Genomic DNA, 18,341 nt, shown 5'->3' with positions numbered 1-18,341 from the left:
AGCGTCTGTAATTAAAGCCTGCTGCTTGCATAGTCATTCTCTGCTGGAATAAAAAGCCCTGAGGGGGTCTCTTATTTTCTAGGAAAACAAAATATTACTATTACTGCTGTGAAGGCATTATGGAAGGAGAGAATTTCTGTGTTCTCTCTTTCACTGGAGTCTGCAGGAAGTAGTATGTTTGCTGTAAGCTCTGGCTTTGTGCTTCTCAGCTGTCATGTTCAATTAGCAGGACAGGAGAGATGCTGTTTCCTGAATCCACCGACCTTTTACTCTCCAGGTGTTTGTTTGCATGGAACAGAAATACCACTGTAGCAGATTGGTGCCTTGGCAGAGCAGGTCTAAGGAGAGCCGATATGCTCGTTCAGATCCACACTGCTTCTCAAGTCAGGAGTGTTTCGAACAGCCTCCAGGCCAAGTGCTATGTGTAGAGATGTAATTTTTGTATTGCTTAATATAATGGAAAAGGCTGTATGGTTTGTCCTTTTAAGCCTTCCACTAGGAGATTCCAATAAAAGTCCTCTTGAAATTCCCTTGTATGCTAACTGAAATGACCTGTATCTCAGTGGCTTTTAAATAATGATGGTATTAAAACAGCTCCACCTAATGCAACATTCACTGTTCCTCCCTCTAGGACGGAGAGGTGTATTGCATAGACGCTCGTTTCTATGGCAACATCAGCCGCTTTATAAACCATCTCTGTGAGCCAAACCTTATCCCTGTGCGAGTGTTCATGTCACACCAGGACCTGCGCTTTCCCAGGATTGCCTTCTTCAGCACCAGGCAGATCGAAGCCGGCGAAGAAATCGGGTATGTGCTGCCCACGGGGTCTCTCTTTCCCCTAGGGGTTGTCCTTGTGCGCACATTCCCAGTTTAGGGGGTTTCTGGGTCGTTCTGAAGCTAGGAACAGAAAGGGCTAGAGACGACTCTTTCTAAAGCAACCTGGCTGTCCAGCCTGCAGCTGTGTAAGCTAATGCTTGGAGTGCAACACAGTGCTGCTTGTGTTTGTAAGAGTGGGAAATTCTATGCCTGGGGAAGGGGTAGCGGCCCACTGGTTAGCGCAATGGTTTGGAACTGGGTCATATTCCTGGCTCTGCCAGTGGCCTGCTGGGTGACCGTAGTCAAGTCACTGCCTCGCTCTGTGCCTCAGTTTCCCCATTGTTAAATAGGAGAGAAACGATGCTCATCTCCTTTGTAATGTGCTGTGAGATCCACTGATGAAAAGCACTATACCAGAGCTAGGTGTTGCTATTGATGTTGGTTGCTATTGATTGCAGGCTCCTGCAAGTCTCCTGCCTTGCAGGGTGAGGAGATTGGTGCAGGAGTTGGGAAGGAATTTTCCCTCCTGTGCGTGTCATTGCCCCACTGGTGAGGTGCATTCTGGGTTTGTCTTTCCCTTAATGCTTCCAGGGATCTCTAAGCACTTTGCAAACTTGTAATGAATTTCTTCTCCTACCCCTCACCACCTCTGGAGCTGCGATGTCTCTCTATTTACACCTGGGCAGATGGAAGTGTAGCGGAATAGGGCTTCCGCTGCCTTGCACCTCATGTCGTCACCCACATCTGTGCAGAGTGGGTGTGCCACTCCGCTAGATCAGAGACATGGAGTCTCACGCTTGCTTTGCCCATGTGTAAATGACAACACAAGGTGCCAGGCAGTGAAGAATCAGCCCCAGAGAGCACAGTGCTGCCCTGACTGTCACGCTGTGTAACCCTGTCAGGTTAGAGGGAGTTGCACGGGATGTGAATCATGGCTGAATCCAGTCCTAAAGTGACCCTGACAACATCACAGTGAGCTACTGATACAGCTCAGCTACTCAGACTCCCTGTCTTCTGCTGTAACCACTAGACCATCCTTCCTCTGCAGTGTCTAGTGTTGGTCTTTGCTGGGGTAGCATCTGAGACCTTATCCACTCGGTTCTCAAGATCTCAGCTCAGCTCCAAATTCATCACGGGGGTTTCTTTATTGGCATATACTCAAACTACCCTTAAGTTGACCAGGCTCCAGACTAGGGGGTGTGTATAGGGTGTACCACACAACCAGATTGACACAACAAACCGCGTCCTTTGTGTACATGCACACGTTTCATTGCATTTACTATACATTGCATCACAGGTTTTAGGATTGGCTTGGTTATTCTGCAGGACCCGATCCCTGTGCAGCATGCTTTGTCCACATTTGACTTTACTCCTTACCTCATGTTTATGCCCCTGACTTTTCTTGTCCATTGTTACCTTGTTTTTAGTAAATGGCTCCTTCGATGTTCCCCTTCTTATTGTAGCTAGCTCAGACATTTGGTCTTTTAGCTTACTGACCCATTTACTTATCTTGGTCCAAACACTGTTTTCAGCTTGCTGGTCTAGTTATCTCCCCAGTCCTGTCTTCCAAGAAATGAGGCCTCCTGCATGTTTAATTGCTCACGTCAAGTCAGTCCTACAGCCATTGCCAAAGTCAGAGATAGTTGACTTGGTGGCCTAATGGCAGTTGTTCCATTCTTGTTCCTTACCACCAAGAGTCACAAAATGTAAAACCTTGCAATCGAATCTCCCTTTCCTTCCTCTCCTCATTTAGTTTTGTAACCTAGGAGGCAAAGGACACAGGCAAGTGTAACCTCCAAAACACCTGCGACACAGATTGCAGAGACTGTTGCTAAGCAAATACCCATCGGTCCAATGGTTTTGCCATGTCAAAAGGGCTCTAAATTTGACCAGACGTACAGTTCAGAATCCATCCGCTTTGGAAATGACCAGGAATGTATTCTGGGGGCCTCCCCATAGAAACATGTGGGAGGTCTCCAAAGATCTAACGTTTACTTTAAAGTGAGATTCAGAAGGGAGGCTTGGTGAAGAGGATGTCTTGGCTCTGAGAAAGGTCTGAATTCAGAGGTGATGCAAATGATGATGTATGCAACGCATCCAGGGTGAATTGATCAGAAAACGGGCATGACCCCGTACCATGACCAAGTAACTAACCGTATAAAAGAAAACCCGCGCAAATTACACCAATCTGATATTTTGAAGGGATCAGATTCAGCCCTTGGCGTAGCATGTGCAGTTCCTGTTGAAGTGAGTGGCCTGGTTCTGGACACACACTGGTTTCATGTCGCTGTAACACCATTGATCTCAGTGGAGTTGCTCCTGATGGAAGGGGGCCCAGTGGAAGCTGCCCCTGCTCACACTGTGGCTCCAGAAGCACAGGGAATTGTGCGGCATAAGTTAAAGGGGCGGGGAGTGGCTGCTTTCTTTTGTGTCCTCCTCTGACTCATTTTTCTTGCTTCAGTCCCTTCAGCGTGTAAGTTACACTCTTTTGCATGCTCAGCGAATGGCAGAGTCAGGCCGGTTACAATGCTTTGCCACCCTTCTGTGTTTCCTGACCAATGCACGGCACTGTTTGCATCGCTCCTGACCGTGGCCATCAAAGCCGCTCCCACTGACTCCAGGCTTGGCCCTCTAGTGTCTGTATCGAAAGGACAAGGAAATCTTCCATAACTGAGGCTATTTTTCCTGTCTGATGGAGAGCACTTCCCTCCTCTAGGAGCCAGGGCCTAGAACTAGTGCCAGGCTGGTGCTATCTGTGCTAGTAATTTTTGCCACTGGTTCTGATTCACTTGGTCCCAGGCCAGGCAACTCACTGGACCAAAGGGCATGTTGTCTGCTTGCAGCCTGATTTGTGAAGGTTTTTGGTTCCCCAGCTGGGAACTGGGTTTGAAATAGCAGACTCTGATTCATTGGTTTGATCCCTCGGGTCTCTTATTTTACTTAGAAATCCCTTCTCTCCATTGACTGACACTAATGCGTCTCACCGCTGTAGTGTCATCTCCGCTTTCCTGTAAGTGCCTAAAGAGAATGAGCCAGATTCCAGCCCCCACCCGGTCGCTTTACCTCTCTCCGGCAGTGTAAAGGGGCTACAGGATCCCCAGAAGAATTCGGAGGCTGCAGGGGCAGCAGGCAGCCCTGCGCTAGACTCCCACCAGCCATCGATGCCAGCCGCGCATCTGCTCCCATTATAAACGAGCTTCATTATGCGAGGCTTTTTGAGAGCCGATCCCTATGATGTCTGGCATTTCCCAGCGGCGGGAAGATCCATGTGTTGTAATTAACAATAGAAAAGTACAGCCTGTTATCTGAGGCTTTATCTCTGTGCAGAGGGACAGGCCAGGCTGCAGATGTTGTGTCTTGTGTTTGCCTCTACGGATGGGTTCTCTCCGTAACGTAGAATGCGCCAGGGTCTTTGCCTGTGGCAGGCGGGGTGGCCTGGGGTCATGGTAACAGTGTCGGGAGCCTTCCACGCGCAAGTGTCCCGTTCACATCCGTCTCAGGATAGTAGGAGTGGCAGCCTGTTCTTGTCCGCCGCCTGTTTGGTAGGCCTGCGCGCTGAGTGGGTGAGGCTCAGCAAACTCCTAGTGATCAGGTAACCCCGTCACAAGCATTTCGTCACCGTGTGGGCAACGTTCTTGTCCTGCTGCTTTTATTTCACTCCTAGTAACAATACGATAAGGGGTAGGAGGAGCCACAGAGATGGGTTTCCCCAAGGTGCCTCCTAGGTAGGGGGTACGCACAACCGCCGCCACATAGTCCTCTCCATGGTGGGCATGGGGAACGTGAGACTCAGGTGCACACAGCTGCTGGCATGTGGGATAGAAGGGGGGAACCTTGGTACGGGAGAGGGGGGATGGAGGGCGCACAGTCCCCTGGCAGGGGTGAGACTAGGGGCAGTTGCAGGGCTCCTTACAAAAGACAGGCTGGGAGGGTGGTATCCAGGGAGTTTGGCGGGAGAGGGATGGAAGGATACAGATCCTGGGGCGTGCAATGCGTCCAGCCTGCATAAGCTATGAAGTGTGTGACCCCCTAGTTGTACAGTCCTTTTTGGTTTAGCTCTTTCTGCATCTCTCTGCTACGCTAAAGTATTTGTTGGCATGCACACACACACACCCTCCACTGGGTTCCAATGACCAAATGTTCCCCCCCACCCTCTGTCTTCCAGCTTTGACTACGGAGACCGATTCTGGGACATCAAAGGCAAATTCTTCAGCTGTCAGTGCGGCTCCCCCAAGTGCAAACACTCGAGCACAGCGCTGGCCCAACGGCAAGCTAGCACATCGTCCCAGGATGCACAGGAGAACGGGCTCCCCGACACCAGCTCGGCCATGGCAGCCGGCCCCTTTTGAGGACTCGCTCTCCGGAGACTGAACTGTTTTAACTCTATAGATTCACATACTGTTTGAAATTTCCATTTAAAGAGAAAACACATTCAAGGAAAGCCAAGGGGTTCGTGACATCTAGGGATGCGCCACCGACTGTTACTTGAGGAATAAGTGAAAGCAAATCCTGACTCCATGTTGTAGTTTTCCCCCCTCCCCACCCCTGGAAAGCTGCTGGTTTTACAGTGGGTGCAAAGGGACGGCTGTTGCAGTTTTTCCATGCAGGATGTCCTAGCATCTGTCTCTTAATGTGCTAAGTGTTGTCAGAGCCAAGGGAAGAGAGACCTCTCCTCTGCGGAATGCTATTGTTGATTGAATGGAACCTTCATGCCACGTCATCTCCAATTCATTTGTAATAAACTTTGAATACTTGATGGAACTTACTTTTTAAAGGAAGAGGGGAAAAAAGGTTCTGACATTGGTTTACTTGACGCAGCCCTCGTGGGGCGGGTTCTGCTGCTCTTTTAAACCATGAATTTCTCCCTCACCATGCAGGACATTGGAGCGTGGTCTTTCCTGGCCCCGTCGCTGGGAGCTAGAGGTTATTTGCCTCTCGCAGACACCCGCCGGTTACCAAATCCGCCGATCTATTATTTTTTCTAAAGAAAAATGGAAAAGAAACCTTTTTCCTTAATATTCCTCCAGTCCCTGTCTCTGTTCCAAGCCTGCTAGAGATTTTCTCCCTACCACTCCTGCTCCCCATCAAGCTTTCTCCGTTAAAAACCAGCTCTCACCTCTGCCCCTCGGGCATGTTACAGTCTCAGTGTTGGTTTCACCAGTGGAAGGATTTGCCTCTCCTACCACGTTAGCAATGTTAGAGAGGGAACGTTGACGGGGATTGTACAAGACACTAACTTCTGAAAGAATCATTTTGCTTTTTTTAAAACAAAACAAAGTGATCTGTATTCTATAAAGAACCTCTGACTGGCATTTCTCAAGAGGATGCTTCAGGCTGGGCAAGCATCAGATAGGACACATCCCAGCGAGAGGATACCATCTCCACCAGCTCATCCCCTCACTTTTCTCAACTCTGAGCACCTCCGATTTAATTTTTAAGCCACACACTATGAAGTTTAAATAAATCAATTTATTTTTTACCATTATTAAAACATTGGAGACAAAGCATTAAAAACAAAACAAAAACACACACGCAACAACAAAAAGAAACCACAAAACAAAAACGGTGCTGATTCTGGTGTGATTTTTACTCACCACGTGAATATAAACTATCAATTGTATAAAAAGAACAAAGTGATTTTAGTATAAAATGCAGGAAAAAAAACCACACAAAACCTTTTTTAAATTGTTAGTATTGTAGTGTGAATAAATTTGCCATCACCTTTTGTGTGATGGCTGGGCAGGTCATTATCTTAATTTTTTTTTGGCATATATCTTTAAATACTGTAATTAGTGCAGTAACAGGTTTTTTTGTGCATCTCTTCTAAAACATTCATAATGCCGTCATGTTTATTATTATTATTATTTTTATTATTTTCTGTTAATGTTTTTGACAATTTTAAAGGAGCAGTCTTTTGGCTCTGGTCATTTTCTTGTTCTGTTTTCAATGAAATCAATAAAAAAAAAAAGTGCTTTAAAATGAGTTCGGCCCTTTCATTCACGGGGTTGCCAACTCTCATGCTTGCGTGACAAATGTGAGATTTGGGAGTTTTTTAATTTAAACCCCAGCTCCAGGAGTCATGTGATTACATGAAAAGCTCAGTTTGGGGTGGGGTTTTTTTGGGTTTTTTTGGGTTTTTTTTTTTTTTTTAAGACAAATTTCTGGCCCTGGCTGCAGAGAAAAGCTGGAAAATGTGTATTCTAAAAGTTCAGAAAGAAAACTGAAAATCCCCCAATTTAGTAGTATTGTAAAGCTTGTGCTTTTAAGCCAGTCAGGATATTTTGAGCAGCCTCCCTCATGATTTCTCAGTGTTTGAGGTTGGCAGTGTTGTATCAGAACAGAATTGATCTTCCCCCATCAACCTCCACAGCAAGAAGGCAGACTTGCAGAAATAGGCCTCCATCGTGGGTAGATTGCTGTGTCCACCGAGAGCCCCATAGGCTTCCCTTCCCAGTCCACCCAGAGAGATCAAGGAAAAAACCGAACGAGCCTGTCCAAAGCAATAATAAATCCAGCCTGGCTGAAGGGACGAGGACATTTGCAAGACTCTAAGAGAGCATGGAGATGCCAGGTTTGTTTGTTTTTTTACCAGCTTTGCTTGAGACTATTGGGATCCCTCCTTTAATCACATACCCACTCCCTGGAGCCCTCTGAGCATTGGGGAGAGATGATTGCTTGACTGTCTCCACCGCTGCCAGGGGCTGAGTGATCTATATATGCAGGGCTCCCAGGGACCTTTCCTTCAGTGCAGTTAAAAGGGATCTGCAGATGGAAATAAAAAATGGACTTTTGCCCGTATTGGCTTATTTATGTGTAAAGAAAGGTTTTCCTCCCCGCCCCCACCTTTGTAAGCGGGGAGGGGAGATATGGTTCTGCATCTTGGGGTGGGGATTAGTTTAAAAAGCAACATCTGGGCTTTCCTGGTTGTGCTTGAGGACGCCGAGAGGTGGACTGGGAGCTTTCTCAGTTCTGAACTGAAAGGCTGGGTTAGGGTGGGGAAGCCGTAGGATGGAAAGGGAGGGAGCTTTGCACCCCAGGGCTTGAGTTAAATTGATGGAGACAAAAATTACGGTTGTTTTTTTTAAACCGTCTGAACAATAATTACTCGCTGCTCAACCAAGGGTCTTGTCTCCACCCCGAATCCTGCTAGTTCCCCCAGTGGCTGAATTCCTACTGCAAGAAATCAAAACGGGGGAAAAAATCCTTCTTGGCCACAAACCTAAATGATGGTTCCCTTTCGAGGCTCTCTTTGAGAGGTGGCCCCTGGAGCTCCCTGGCGGTAGCCGGACCAGTGCCCGGGCCCGAGGCCGCTCACCGCAACGGGCGTGTAGGGAGACCCTCTGAGGCCACCTTTCATCAACCTACTGGGGCACATGCGACTCCAAAGCCCAACCCTCTGCCCCCTTTTAACTCTCAATTGCCGCGTGTTAGTAAAAGCAGGGCCCCTGGTTTGTGTGTCCCTCGGGAGGCTGCCACGGGGGGTGTCCAAACACAGCCTGCAGCCCACTAAGCACCTCGTGATGCTCCTTTAGTCTGGGTATCTAACTGGCTGCTCTACAGTGCAGCAGCATGGGCCCATGGTACCGTCAAGCTCCCATTTTCCCGGTCGGCAGATGATGATGTTCGGTGTTAATGGGCTCTCTCTTGGCCACCCTTGCTCTCGGACGGTTCTCATGCTGGCGGGCTTCATCCAATTTCTTCAGCCCTTGGGAGTTTCTCTCTCTGCATAGCTTGATTTTGGGGTGCTCAGTTGATTAACTCTGTAGGTGTTTTTTTTCTGGGTACTTTTCCATTTGGCAGCGTTGGGGAGGGAGGGGGCCAGTGGCTCTGTTGTGTGATTTCTCATTGGCCGCCTCCCTACCCCTTTGCTTTGGGCTTGGTGTGAGTTATTGGTCTATTTGTGCAGGAAGACTGGTAATTAAGTTTTGCGTGGAGCATCCGGTTGTGCTTAGACACAAAGCAACTGGAAGCCTATTATCCCCTCCTAAACAGGGACTTCAGGGCGCTGCACATATTTCACTTGCAGAGACGCCCCTGCCGATGAACACGCTGCGTATCAACTGGGGCCTGCGGACAGAGCGGCTGTGCCTATGAATGGCAACAGGTGGGGGAAGTATGGAAACAGAGCAGAACCGAGGCACCACTTGGAGCTTGAAAGAGAAAGAATTGACTGAAGAGATTCCAGCCAGAGGGCTTGATCCTAATCCTGATCAAGAAATACAGCTCCTCCCCTCCCCCCCACTTCACCTTAGTCTCTTCTAGAGCCTGTTATGAATTGGGTGCGACTATTTCAGATAGTTGTCAGAAACAGTTAAGCTTCTTTATGGTACCAGGTAGTTGAGACTATAGCAGCCTCCGCCCCAAACACAGGCTGGTGCTAGGCAGGTGTGGGCAGAGTGATTTGACTGGGTATTGTTTTGTAAAGGTTTGCCTGTCTGTGAAAGAAGGGCTGAAAAGCCAGAGATGCTGCAAGAGACAGAAGTCCCACTCACGGCCTGAACAGTTACGGGGAATGTGGCTCAGAGAAAAGCCAAGGGACCGCGAGAGCTTTTGGGCTGAGTGCTGGCTGAAAGGGATTTGAGCTGTGAGCAAAGAAACTCTCTTGCTCTTTGAGTCCTGCTGGGTTCAGGGAAACAGGACTTCAGCCATTCCTTTTAAATAAACAGGATTACACCAAAGGAACCTGACTCCATCACCAATTGCTCCTCTTAACTAGAAGAACCTGTGAGACCCCAGATAAAGGGGGTAAGAACACCGCAGAGGACATGCAAAGAGCAGGCCAGGATAGACGGGCGGTGGAGCGCTGTTTGTGCGCTCAGTGACACCAGAGGGCACAAGGTGGGTTCAGATTCAGATGCATACAGAGCTTCTTCCTTCATCACCATGGATGGTCTATGCTGGAGTGAAACTTTGCGGCCCTGGATACAGCCAGAGATGGGCTTGGGGAGGATGAGGAAGGTCAAGAGAAACAGACCCCCGTCCACTTCACAGCTATTATCCTTCCACGGGACGACCCGTCTTTGGGTCCATGGGTGCAGGAGAGGTAGCTGATGAGTGACACAGACACTTCGCTCTCCCCTGTGCTCCCAGCCAGCTGAGGGAATGGAGGGGACCAGGGCTAGAAGCTGTCCTTCCCATTCAGGGCAGGCTCCATATTCAGCACAGCAACACCACTGCAATCAAACTCAAGGGAATTAGAGAGCCCTTTTCCTAGGGCAATCTCCTCCAGTCTCCCCTCTCCCCCAGATAACTACCTCCCAGCATCTCTCCACTAACGAGCAGACTAAGGCCCTGTCAACACTACCATTATGTCGGCAAACTTTGTGTCGCTCGGGTGTGAAAAAAAACCGCCTCCCTGAGCAACGTACGTTTTGCCAGCATGAGCGCTTGTGTGGACGGCGCTGTCAGCAGGAGAGCCCTAGCTACCACCGCGCGGTTTGGTGGTTTTATGATGTCGGTGGGCGAGCTCTCTCCCGCCGACATAAGGCGGCTACTCAAACGCCCTTGCGATGGCGCGGCTGTACCGACACAGCTGTGCCGCTCTCGGTTTTACGTGTAGCCCAGCCCAGAGCTAGCAGGGGATGAAGGCACAGCCTCGCCGTGTGAACATGCGAACGAGCGTCACTCTCTCTGCCAGGTTACTGCTTCGCAGCCTGGCGGAGCGCGCTAACATGCCGGCCGGAATTGCTGTTCCTCCATCCCCTCTCTGACTATTTCGGAGGGACTCTAGTCACTTGGGTTGGGTGCGGGACAGGGCTCAGGTTGCTGTTTTGCAGACATTCACAAAGAAAACATTTTCACACTGTTTCTTCTTTTGCTCCACGCTGGAATAAGACTAGCGGAGTCTCCGCTTCTCCTGCTGCATCCCTGGGAGTGCCACACACCAAACCCTCGTCTTTGGCCCAGCGGTGGTTTTAGAGCCTGCAGCTGATCTCACCAGGCACAGCACCTATTCGGGGGAAAGCACTTGCTAATTTTCCGTCACTGACTTTCTTCCTAATTTTGCCTTGCAGCAAACCACTAAAAACACGAGAGGTCTTGCAGGTTGCTAGGACAGGGAGTGCAAGCCGTGCCCTGAGCTGGCTTCTGATCAGCATCAAACCCACGTTTGAGTGGAGCCCCATTTGCAAGCCGTATTGCGAGACAGTGGGGTTTAGCACCCTGATTAGTTGCACTTAAAGGAAAGGCAGATGGAGGGAGTGTACCTCCCCTTGCGCCCCAGGTTAACTCTGCTGGGATCCTGCAAATTTCTAAGCCTGAGCAAACCTTCAGAGTGGAAGAGATGAGATGGTCAGTAATCAGCACTGAGAGCCTGCCCTGAAAACTGGCACTAGCGAGATGGGAGCTAGAATGCAGAGAGGCAGAAGAAGCCAGATTCCCCCTGCCTCCCCCCCTTGCACACTCAGATGAGTTTGCTCCCTCGTTGGTGACAGGCATGATATAGCAATCTACACTGAAAAGCAGGGCCTGATTCTCCTTTCAGTAACTCCAGGTAAGCGAGTGGCATTGCATTGCTGTAAAATCAGCTGAGGGGCAAGGTGATTCAGACCCACAGCACTGTAGGGGCAGGGGCTCTACAAACTCCTCTGGTACAGAACAGCTCCCCTCTTCCATCACCCTATGCTACGCCAAGCTGGCCCTCTCCTGAGCCGAGGTTTCGAATGGTGGCAGCTTGCACGCCGGTTTTGCGATGAGCCCTATTTTAGATGGGAAGTTGGCTTGTGAGCTAAATAGGATTTGACGCAGAATCTCCCCAGAGCCAAAAAGCACTGTCTGCGCTGCCAAGGTCCCTGTACTACATCCCTCCTGTCCCAACCCCATCCATATTTCATACGTGCCGCAATAAACCTGCAGATCCCTGGCAGTGGGAATAGCAAGCCAGATGGCACAGCGTCTCTTGCGAAACCTGAGGCTCTGGTTGCGGCTCTGCTGCTGTAGGACTTCTGTGTAGACACTCGCTCCAGCAACAAGAGGGGTTCTCCCGTTGCTTTAGTTAATCCAGCTCCCTGAAAGCCCGTAGCTAAACCGACAGACGAATTCTCCATTCAGCCTACAACCGGGTCTTAGGTCAGTGTAGCTACGTCCCGGGCTGGATTTAGAGGCAGATGACCCAGGTGCCGGGCTTAGGAGGGCGGGGCAGAGGGGCTGTTTTTGTTGTTAGCGACAGAAGGGAAAATAGATTGTTTGACGTAAAATGTCTCAGGTGTTCCGTGTGTGGATTCATTTGTCACTAACCTCCTAGAATGTTCTGGACCTTTGTGGAATCTCGTGGAAGCTTCCAGACGTTCTGAGAGCCACGTTTCCCTCCAACCTCCTAGAACGTTGTCAGCCAGGCCCTCGCGGGTATATAAGGGGCGGGGCGTCGCCAGTCAGTCAGTGAGATACAAGAGCGAAGTGACGTTACGGGACGTGAGAACCCAGCTGCGATATTGTGAACCTGGCTTTATTGTGTAATTGAGGAAGGATACTTGTGTTGTAAGACTTGAAGACTCACGAGTGTAAGCAGTGATTAATAAAGGACATTTAATGAGGCGCCAGAGATAGCTATTGAACCCCTTCCAAGGCAACAATAGAAAAGAAATACTGCTACTACCAGGAGCCTTCAGGAACTCAGGCTAAGAAGCGAAAAACTCGATTGCAATTTAGTTTGCAGCACGGAGCAATTTTGATGGGAAAATATCTGAAGCAGAAGAACATAGACCAGATTTTAGGCAGTAGCGATCGTCCCATTTTATTGCTTGAAAATGTCATTGGCCAATCTTTGGATCTCTTGGACGCTGTGCTTCAGTTCGCGAGGACAAGGGTGAGAAATATGAGCCGGCTGTAACACTGTTTAATACTGGTCCACCTGGCGTTGGGGCCCAGTTCAATTTCTTGATGTTGGCACATTTCCGTTGTTCTGAAAATTAAAAAGTTTCTATAAGTTTAGAGGAAACGAATGAGGGATTTTGCTGTCTGCCTCAATCTATCCACCTCCCCTTTCTCTGTATGAGGGGGCAGGGGAGGAGATAGGATCTTGAAGGTGGAGAAACAGCTTCCTAGGCTCTGAGCTGCAGAGAGCTGCGTCTCCTTGAGCTCTGTGTAGCGTGAAAGCTTCTCTCTTTCGCCAACAGAAGTTGGTCCAGTAAACGATCCTCCTTGTCTTTCAGGTTTTTAGAGACATTTCTATGGAAACGTATTGTCTTAATCCCTGTTAAATTCTTTAGGACTTCGGGTAATATCTGTACCCTTGGTTTTCATGCACAGGGTCAGATCCTCAGCTGGTGTAAATCGCTCCACTGACTTGGAGCTCCACCAGCTAATGAGCTGGCCCATTAATTGTAATCTTACTGGTTCAGGAGTCGTTGCTGTAGCACAAAGCATCTTTCTCCTTGATTTTTTTAACCCTACCTAATTTCTAGGGTCTCTCGGTCTATGCCTACACTAGCCCTTTTGTTGGTATAACTTATGTCGTTTAGAGGTGTGAAAAAACACTCCCCCGACCGACAGAAGCACTGGTGTGGACAGCGCTCGGTCAGCGGGAGACATACTCCCACCGACATAGCTACTGCTGCTCCTTGGGGAGTGGGGGGGTTAATTCCTGTCAGCATAGAGCGGCGACACGGGAGCTGCAGCTGTACAGCTGCGCCACTGTAAGGTCTCCAGTGTAGACATGGCCTAACTCGTCTCTCCCACTCTCGTGGGGAGGGTGTGGAAGCCGAGGCTGCATCTTGACCAGGTAACATGTTTTAAAACTTGCCCTGCCCACACTGGGGTTTTAAAAGACACGAGCTAGCCCATTTGAAAACAAAACCAATTTCTTTCCTAGAGTGATCTGAACAGGGGCCAGACTTTCAGAAGTGCTCAGCGAACCATGTCCAAATCTGATCCCAATGGTGGAGAACCTGGCTGCTTGTCTGAGTGGTGCGGTGGGAGCTGAGTACTCCTGGAACCCTGGCTCTGGTGGTGGACACTGCTCAGCTCTGAAAATCTGGCCCTTAATGTCTCTGCTCCAGATCCCCAAAGGTATTTAGGCTCCTAACTTGCATTGATTTCAATGGGAGTTAGGTGCCTAAATACCTTGGACTGATCTGGATCCAGATGGACTCTTTGTGTATTGGACCCGTCCTACTAATACAAGTGAGAAACCCTGGAGTAAAGAGCACATTTTTCCCTATTTCCCCGCCCTACCCCCGTTTTGTCATTGTCTGTAGGAGGCACCTCAGACCACTTTAGGTGCAGAGCTCAGAGGGTTTAATTGATCCAAACCAGCTTCCCATGACGAAGAGAAGAAGCTGATGAGAAAAGGTTTTACCAGCTGGGTGTCTGCTGTTGCTGATCAATCTGGACGGGCATGAGTATCCCTCGTGGTGGTTTCCCTGTCATCAGACTGGCAATGGGCTTGGCCTGGTGTGAGCTTTTCAGCATGTGGCTTCTTAACGGATTTGCTAAGATCCTCTTGCAGACTTAGGCTCCGTGCCCTCCTCCTATTTAATTATCATTCAGCGGGGCCTGGGAGTTTGCAGTGGGGACTCCAAGGACGTTAGCGAGCGGGCCACCTTGGGGATGCTGGTGCTGTCTTAGGCCCCAGTGCAGCGATGGCTGTAACAGTTTCTGCTCCGTTGCTCACCGTGGCGTGGGGAGGCTGTTGGATGATTAATACAAGGGCAGATTGGGATCCTGTCTGTCTTCGGCTCCTGTTTATTATCCGCAGCGTGTAAGGGCTGTGCATGCTCCCAGGCTGATGGGCTGTTGTGCTCTGGGGCTTTTGAAATGCTCACTGACCTCTGTGCAACATGAACCGTTTGTTAGAGGTGCAGGAAGAGTCTGGGAATGGTGATACTTGGGTTGTAAGCCTGGGTCTTGCAGCACGTCCTCTTTCCTTCCTTTCCCCCAACCAGTTTCCTACCCATGTTCCACACAGGACCTGAGCACATGCTTGGTAGGGTCAATGGCAAACTCTGCCTAGTGACTTCAATAGCAAAGATGGGGGGCAGATTCTAGGCCCTTTATGCTGGTCTAGTGTTGTCCAGAGGTGATAAAAAGGGATGGACCAGTTGCCTAAGGAATTCCAGCCGAGGAGGATCAACATGAAGGGGAAGCGGTGCGGGCGGGAGTGTCGTGGGTGCTGGCCACCCTAGACTGCTGAAGATCCTTGGGATGCTTTTACACTGGAGTCTGCGTCGGCACCCAGACGAGCCCTGAATGCAGGAGGCAGAAAGGTGGCTTAGAGTACCTCCTCCGGAGAAGCCCCTCTGGGCAAGATTGTGTTGCACTGGCTGAAGTCTTGCTATAGGCAAGTGCCTTGTGCTGCTGGGTTTCCAGACAAACCCTGCACCCAGGACAAACTTCCAACCCAGCAAGGGGGTGAGGGGATACTGTGGCTCGGCATGGGAGACTCTGTACAGAACGGGGAGCTGAGCGGATTTGAGGGAGGGAATGCCCCTGGTATGGGATGACTTTTCTAAGCACAAGGGGGTGCTGAGAGCAATGGTGTGAAGCTGAGAATGGGAGGAGGAAACGAAGGGGCCCGATGCTGATCTTAGTTACGCTGAGACTCTGACCTAATGAGAGGAGTCAGGTGAGTTGATACTAGAAAGAGAGGACAAAAGGAGGAAATGAGTCAAACAGCAGCTGATGATATTGAATGCTGAGAAACTATTCATCAAGGAGAAATAGCGCAAGATTCTTTTTTGCCAACACTGGTCAATGTTGCCTTTGCCATATGCACCCTGTTTAAACAGAGACCCACTGCCCGGCACCAGACCATGGCAAAAACCACTAAAAAACAGGCTTGACTCAACCACGCCTCAGCTCTGGCGCCTGGAGGACTCATTAGAGAGGCTACGAGTCTGTCGGGGAGCTCACGGATTCCATCGCTTTCCAGGAGCTCTGGGGCAAGGCTGGCGCAGCTGTCAGCCCAGGGCTGTCAGAGCAGCGGCTGCTGGAACAGCTGACCCGCAGCCAGCCCTGGATCCACCGGAGCAGCAGCCCATATTGGGTCAGCCTTCCTGGGGCTGCAGCGGCAGAGATCCGGCCCTGCCCCAGGAGCAGCAGTGGGGCCAGAGTAGTTGCAAACCGGGGCAGCTCTGTTCCCCCTCCCCCACAGTATTTTCAGTAAAAGTCAGGGACGGGCCATGGGCGTCCATGAATATTTGTTTATTGCCCACGACCTGTCCCTGATTTTTACTAAAAATACCCGTGACCTGACTCATTCGAGATGCACAGGGAGCTTGGAGCAAATTTTTAAAATAGTCACCTCGCTCCAAATTTTGCAGGTTCTTGCTTTATAATTGGTGAAACTAAAACCATATATCCGAATGCTCCCAGCTACAGGGTAATTCCGATCCAGATCAGAATTGTGCAGCTAGAGTCCCTCTAAAAAACCAGATCTGCTGAGTTCAAATTATCACTTCAAACTTTAGAAGAGTCACTTCCCTGCTCTGTGCCTCAGTTTCCCCATCAGTAAGATGAGGTTAATGCCAGGGGGCACCAAGGATTGATTGAGTAGTGCTTATAAGACATCTCTTCAGAGGGAAGAGGATAGCCAAAGGCAAAGCCTTATTACGTTTAGTATTAAAACCTCTAAGCTAAACGCCCCCACCTTTTATAGATAGAGTATCTATCATTGTCTGCCGTCCAGCCAATCAGTGCTCTCTGCTTTTCTGTGCCCTGAAGCGTGGCACCCTGGGGTTAACTCTATGATAGAAGTTTTCCTCATGAGCAGTTTGAATTAGGTCCATGGGTTTGCAAACAAATGGGAAACCGTATAAAACAATTCAGTGGAAGCAACCTCCAGGCAACAGAGACAGACGGTACAGTGTGCATTAAAAAAAAACCACACAGATAAGGGTTTTGTAATTTCTTTCTTGATTCCTGACTCCTTTCCAGCACCCGTGTGCAGGTCTCCTGGATCAGTCTGCTAAGGCTGTATTCCAAAAATTCCCCTCCAAGACCTAGACACCCCCCCCCCCATGCCCGAAACACACACACACACACACACATCAATATTCCAGGCCAAAGTTTTGGAACAATTGTGTACAGTGCCTAGCACAATGGACCCCATTCTTGGTTGGTTCTTAGACATGACGGTAATAAATATGATTCATAACAATTAACAGAAGCAATCCCCGGAGGTCATCTCAGGTTTTATTCCCAGACCCAATTTGTGCTGAATTTTTGAGGATTTTGGGGAGAGGTTAGGGGGACAGGAGGCTGGGCTAGATGTGTGTCATATGTATCGTCACTTGTTTTCTGTGCAAGGAGCTTACAAAATGCAAGGTTTAAATTGTACAAGTGTACAGATGTAGGAGAGTGCAACCCAAAATCAAGTACTTTGTCATGTTAAATTAGATGGGATCATTGCGGGTTCCAGAGGGTTTTTGTCTGTGTGCGTCTTTTCGAATAATAAACTTAATACATTCGATGTAATAGTGTTTTATATGTATATTATTAGCAGGGCAACAAAGCTGACGGGAATGTGTACTGTTTCTTTAAATCTGTAGCTGGGCACCTTGAAAAATTAGGCACCACAGTCACTGGGCGGTAGGTCTGGTGGGTAAGCCAAGGGGCTGTCATTAAAGAGATGTAGGTTCAGTGTCTAGCTGTCCCCCAGACTCCCTGTGTGACCTTGTGACGTGTAATCCCTCTGTGTCTTAGCCCCGCATGTGACAAATAGTAGTAATGACACTTCCATTCTCTGGCATGCTCTTTGGATGGTAGCACCTTCAGAGCCGGGACGTCTCTTACTGGGGCTGCCTACACTTCACAGCGGCATGTAGAGTGCAGGCACTACGTCTAGCCACACACCACGGTGGAGAGCGTGTAGCTACATGCAGCGGTGAATGGCTCCCTGCTGCCAGATCCTTTCACTGCAGCGAGGACAGGCTCTGGAAAGAGGGAGGCAGTGGGGAAAGGTTCCAGCAGCGGAGAGCTACCCCCTGCTCCCAGCCAGAACCTTTCCCCGCGGCTTCCCCACTGTCAGAGCCTTTCGCTGCCGAGGGGAAAGGCTCCGGCAGCAGGGAAGCAGCAGAACCCTACACTACTGAAAATAGCTGTGTAGATGTGGGAGGTGTACTTGGGTGTAGACAGAGCCCGTGTAAGAGATCGACCTGGGGCTTCGGGTGTGTAGGGCACTCTACTTATCTCACCACCTACACTGCTATTTATACCCGGGGTAGCTGGGCCTGCACGTGTCACCGTCTAAGATGAGACGTACCCTATATGTGTGCATGGTGCCAACCACCACAACAGTAGCCGAGGTCTCTGGACGTTACTCTAATGCATGCAGTAATGATAGGTCTCTCCAGATGGGCAAATAAAATCAGCTGTCCCTTTTAAAAAGCTAAGCTTTAACTTACTGGTGCCTTAGTTTCCCCATTTGTAAAACTGTTGAATGGCGAATAGAAAACGGACCCATTTTGAACCCTGCGAAACAAAAACAACGTTGCTACTTCTCGTGAAGTCGTTTTCCAAGCTGCTCTAATTAAGAGCTCACAGGAGGAGAAGCTGTTTCCCTGACTGCAGATAAAGTACATTCTGCCCTC

The 18,341-nt window shown here is 49.5% G+C and overlaps 1 protein-coding gene across 5 annotated transcripts in view; it reads left to right on the top strand.

Moving 5' to 3' along the window:
* EHMT1 (euchromatic histone lysine methyltransferase 1) overlaps positions 1-6,795 on the top strand; it is a 159,601-nt gene extending 152,806 nt beyond the window's left edge. For all 5 annotated transcript variants that reach the window (XM_067542174.1, XM_067542177.1, XM_067542175.1 and 2 more), the window contains exons 26-27: positions 632-807; positions 4,982-6,795. In XM_067542174.1, coding sequence (XP_067398275.1) covers positions 632-807; positions 4,982-5,165 — 360 coding nt within the window. In that variant the 3' untranslated portion in view covers positions 5,166-6,795. The remainder of the gene's footprint in view (positions 1-631; positions 808-4,981) is intronic.
* Positions 6,796-18,341: the final 11,546 nt, after the last annotated feature.

Source organism: Emydura macquarii, unplaced genomic scaffold (genome assembly GCF_026122565.2).
Source record: "Emydura macquarii macquarii isolate MOO-44397 ecotype Brisbane River unplaced genomic scaffold, CSIRO-AGI_Emac_v2 contig_691, whole genome shotgun sequence".
NCBI lineage: Eukaryota > Metazoa > Chordata > Testudines > Chelidae > Emydura > Emydura macquarii.
The sequence above is the reverse complement of the archived record's forward strand: the minus strand, read 5'-3'. Positions and strand labels throughout refer to the sequence as shown.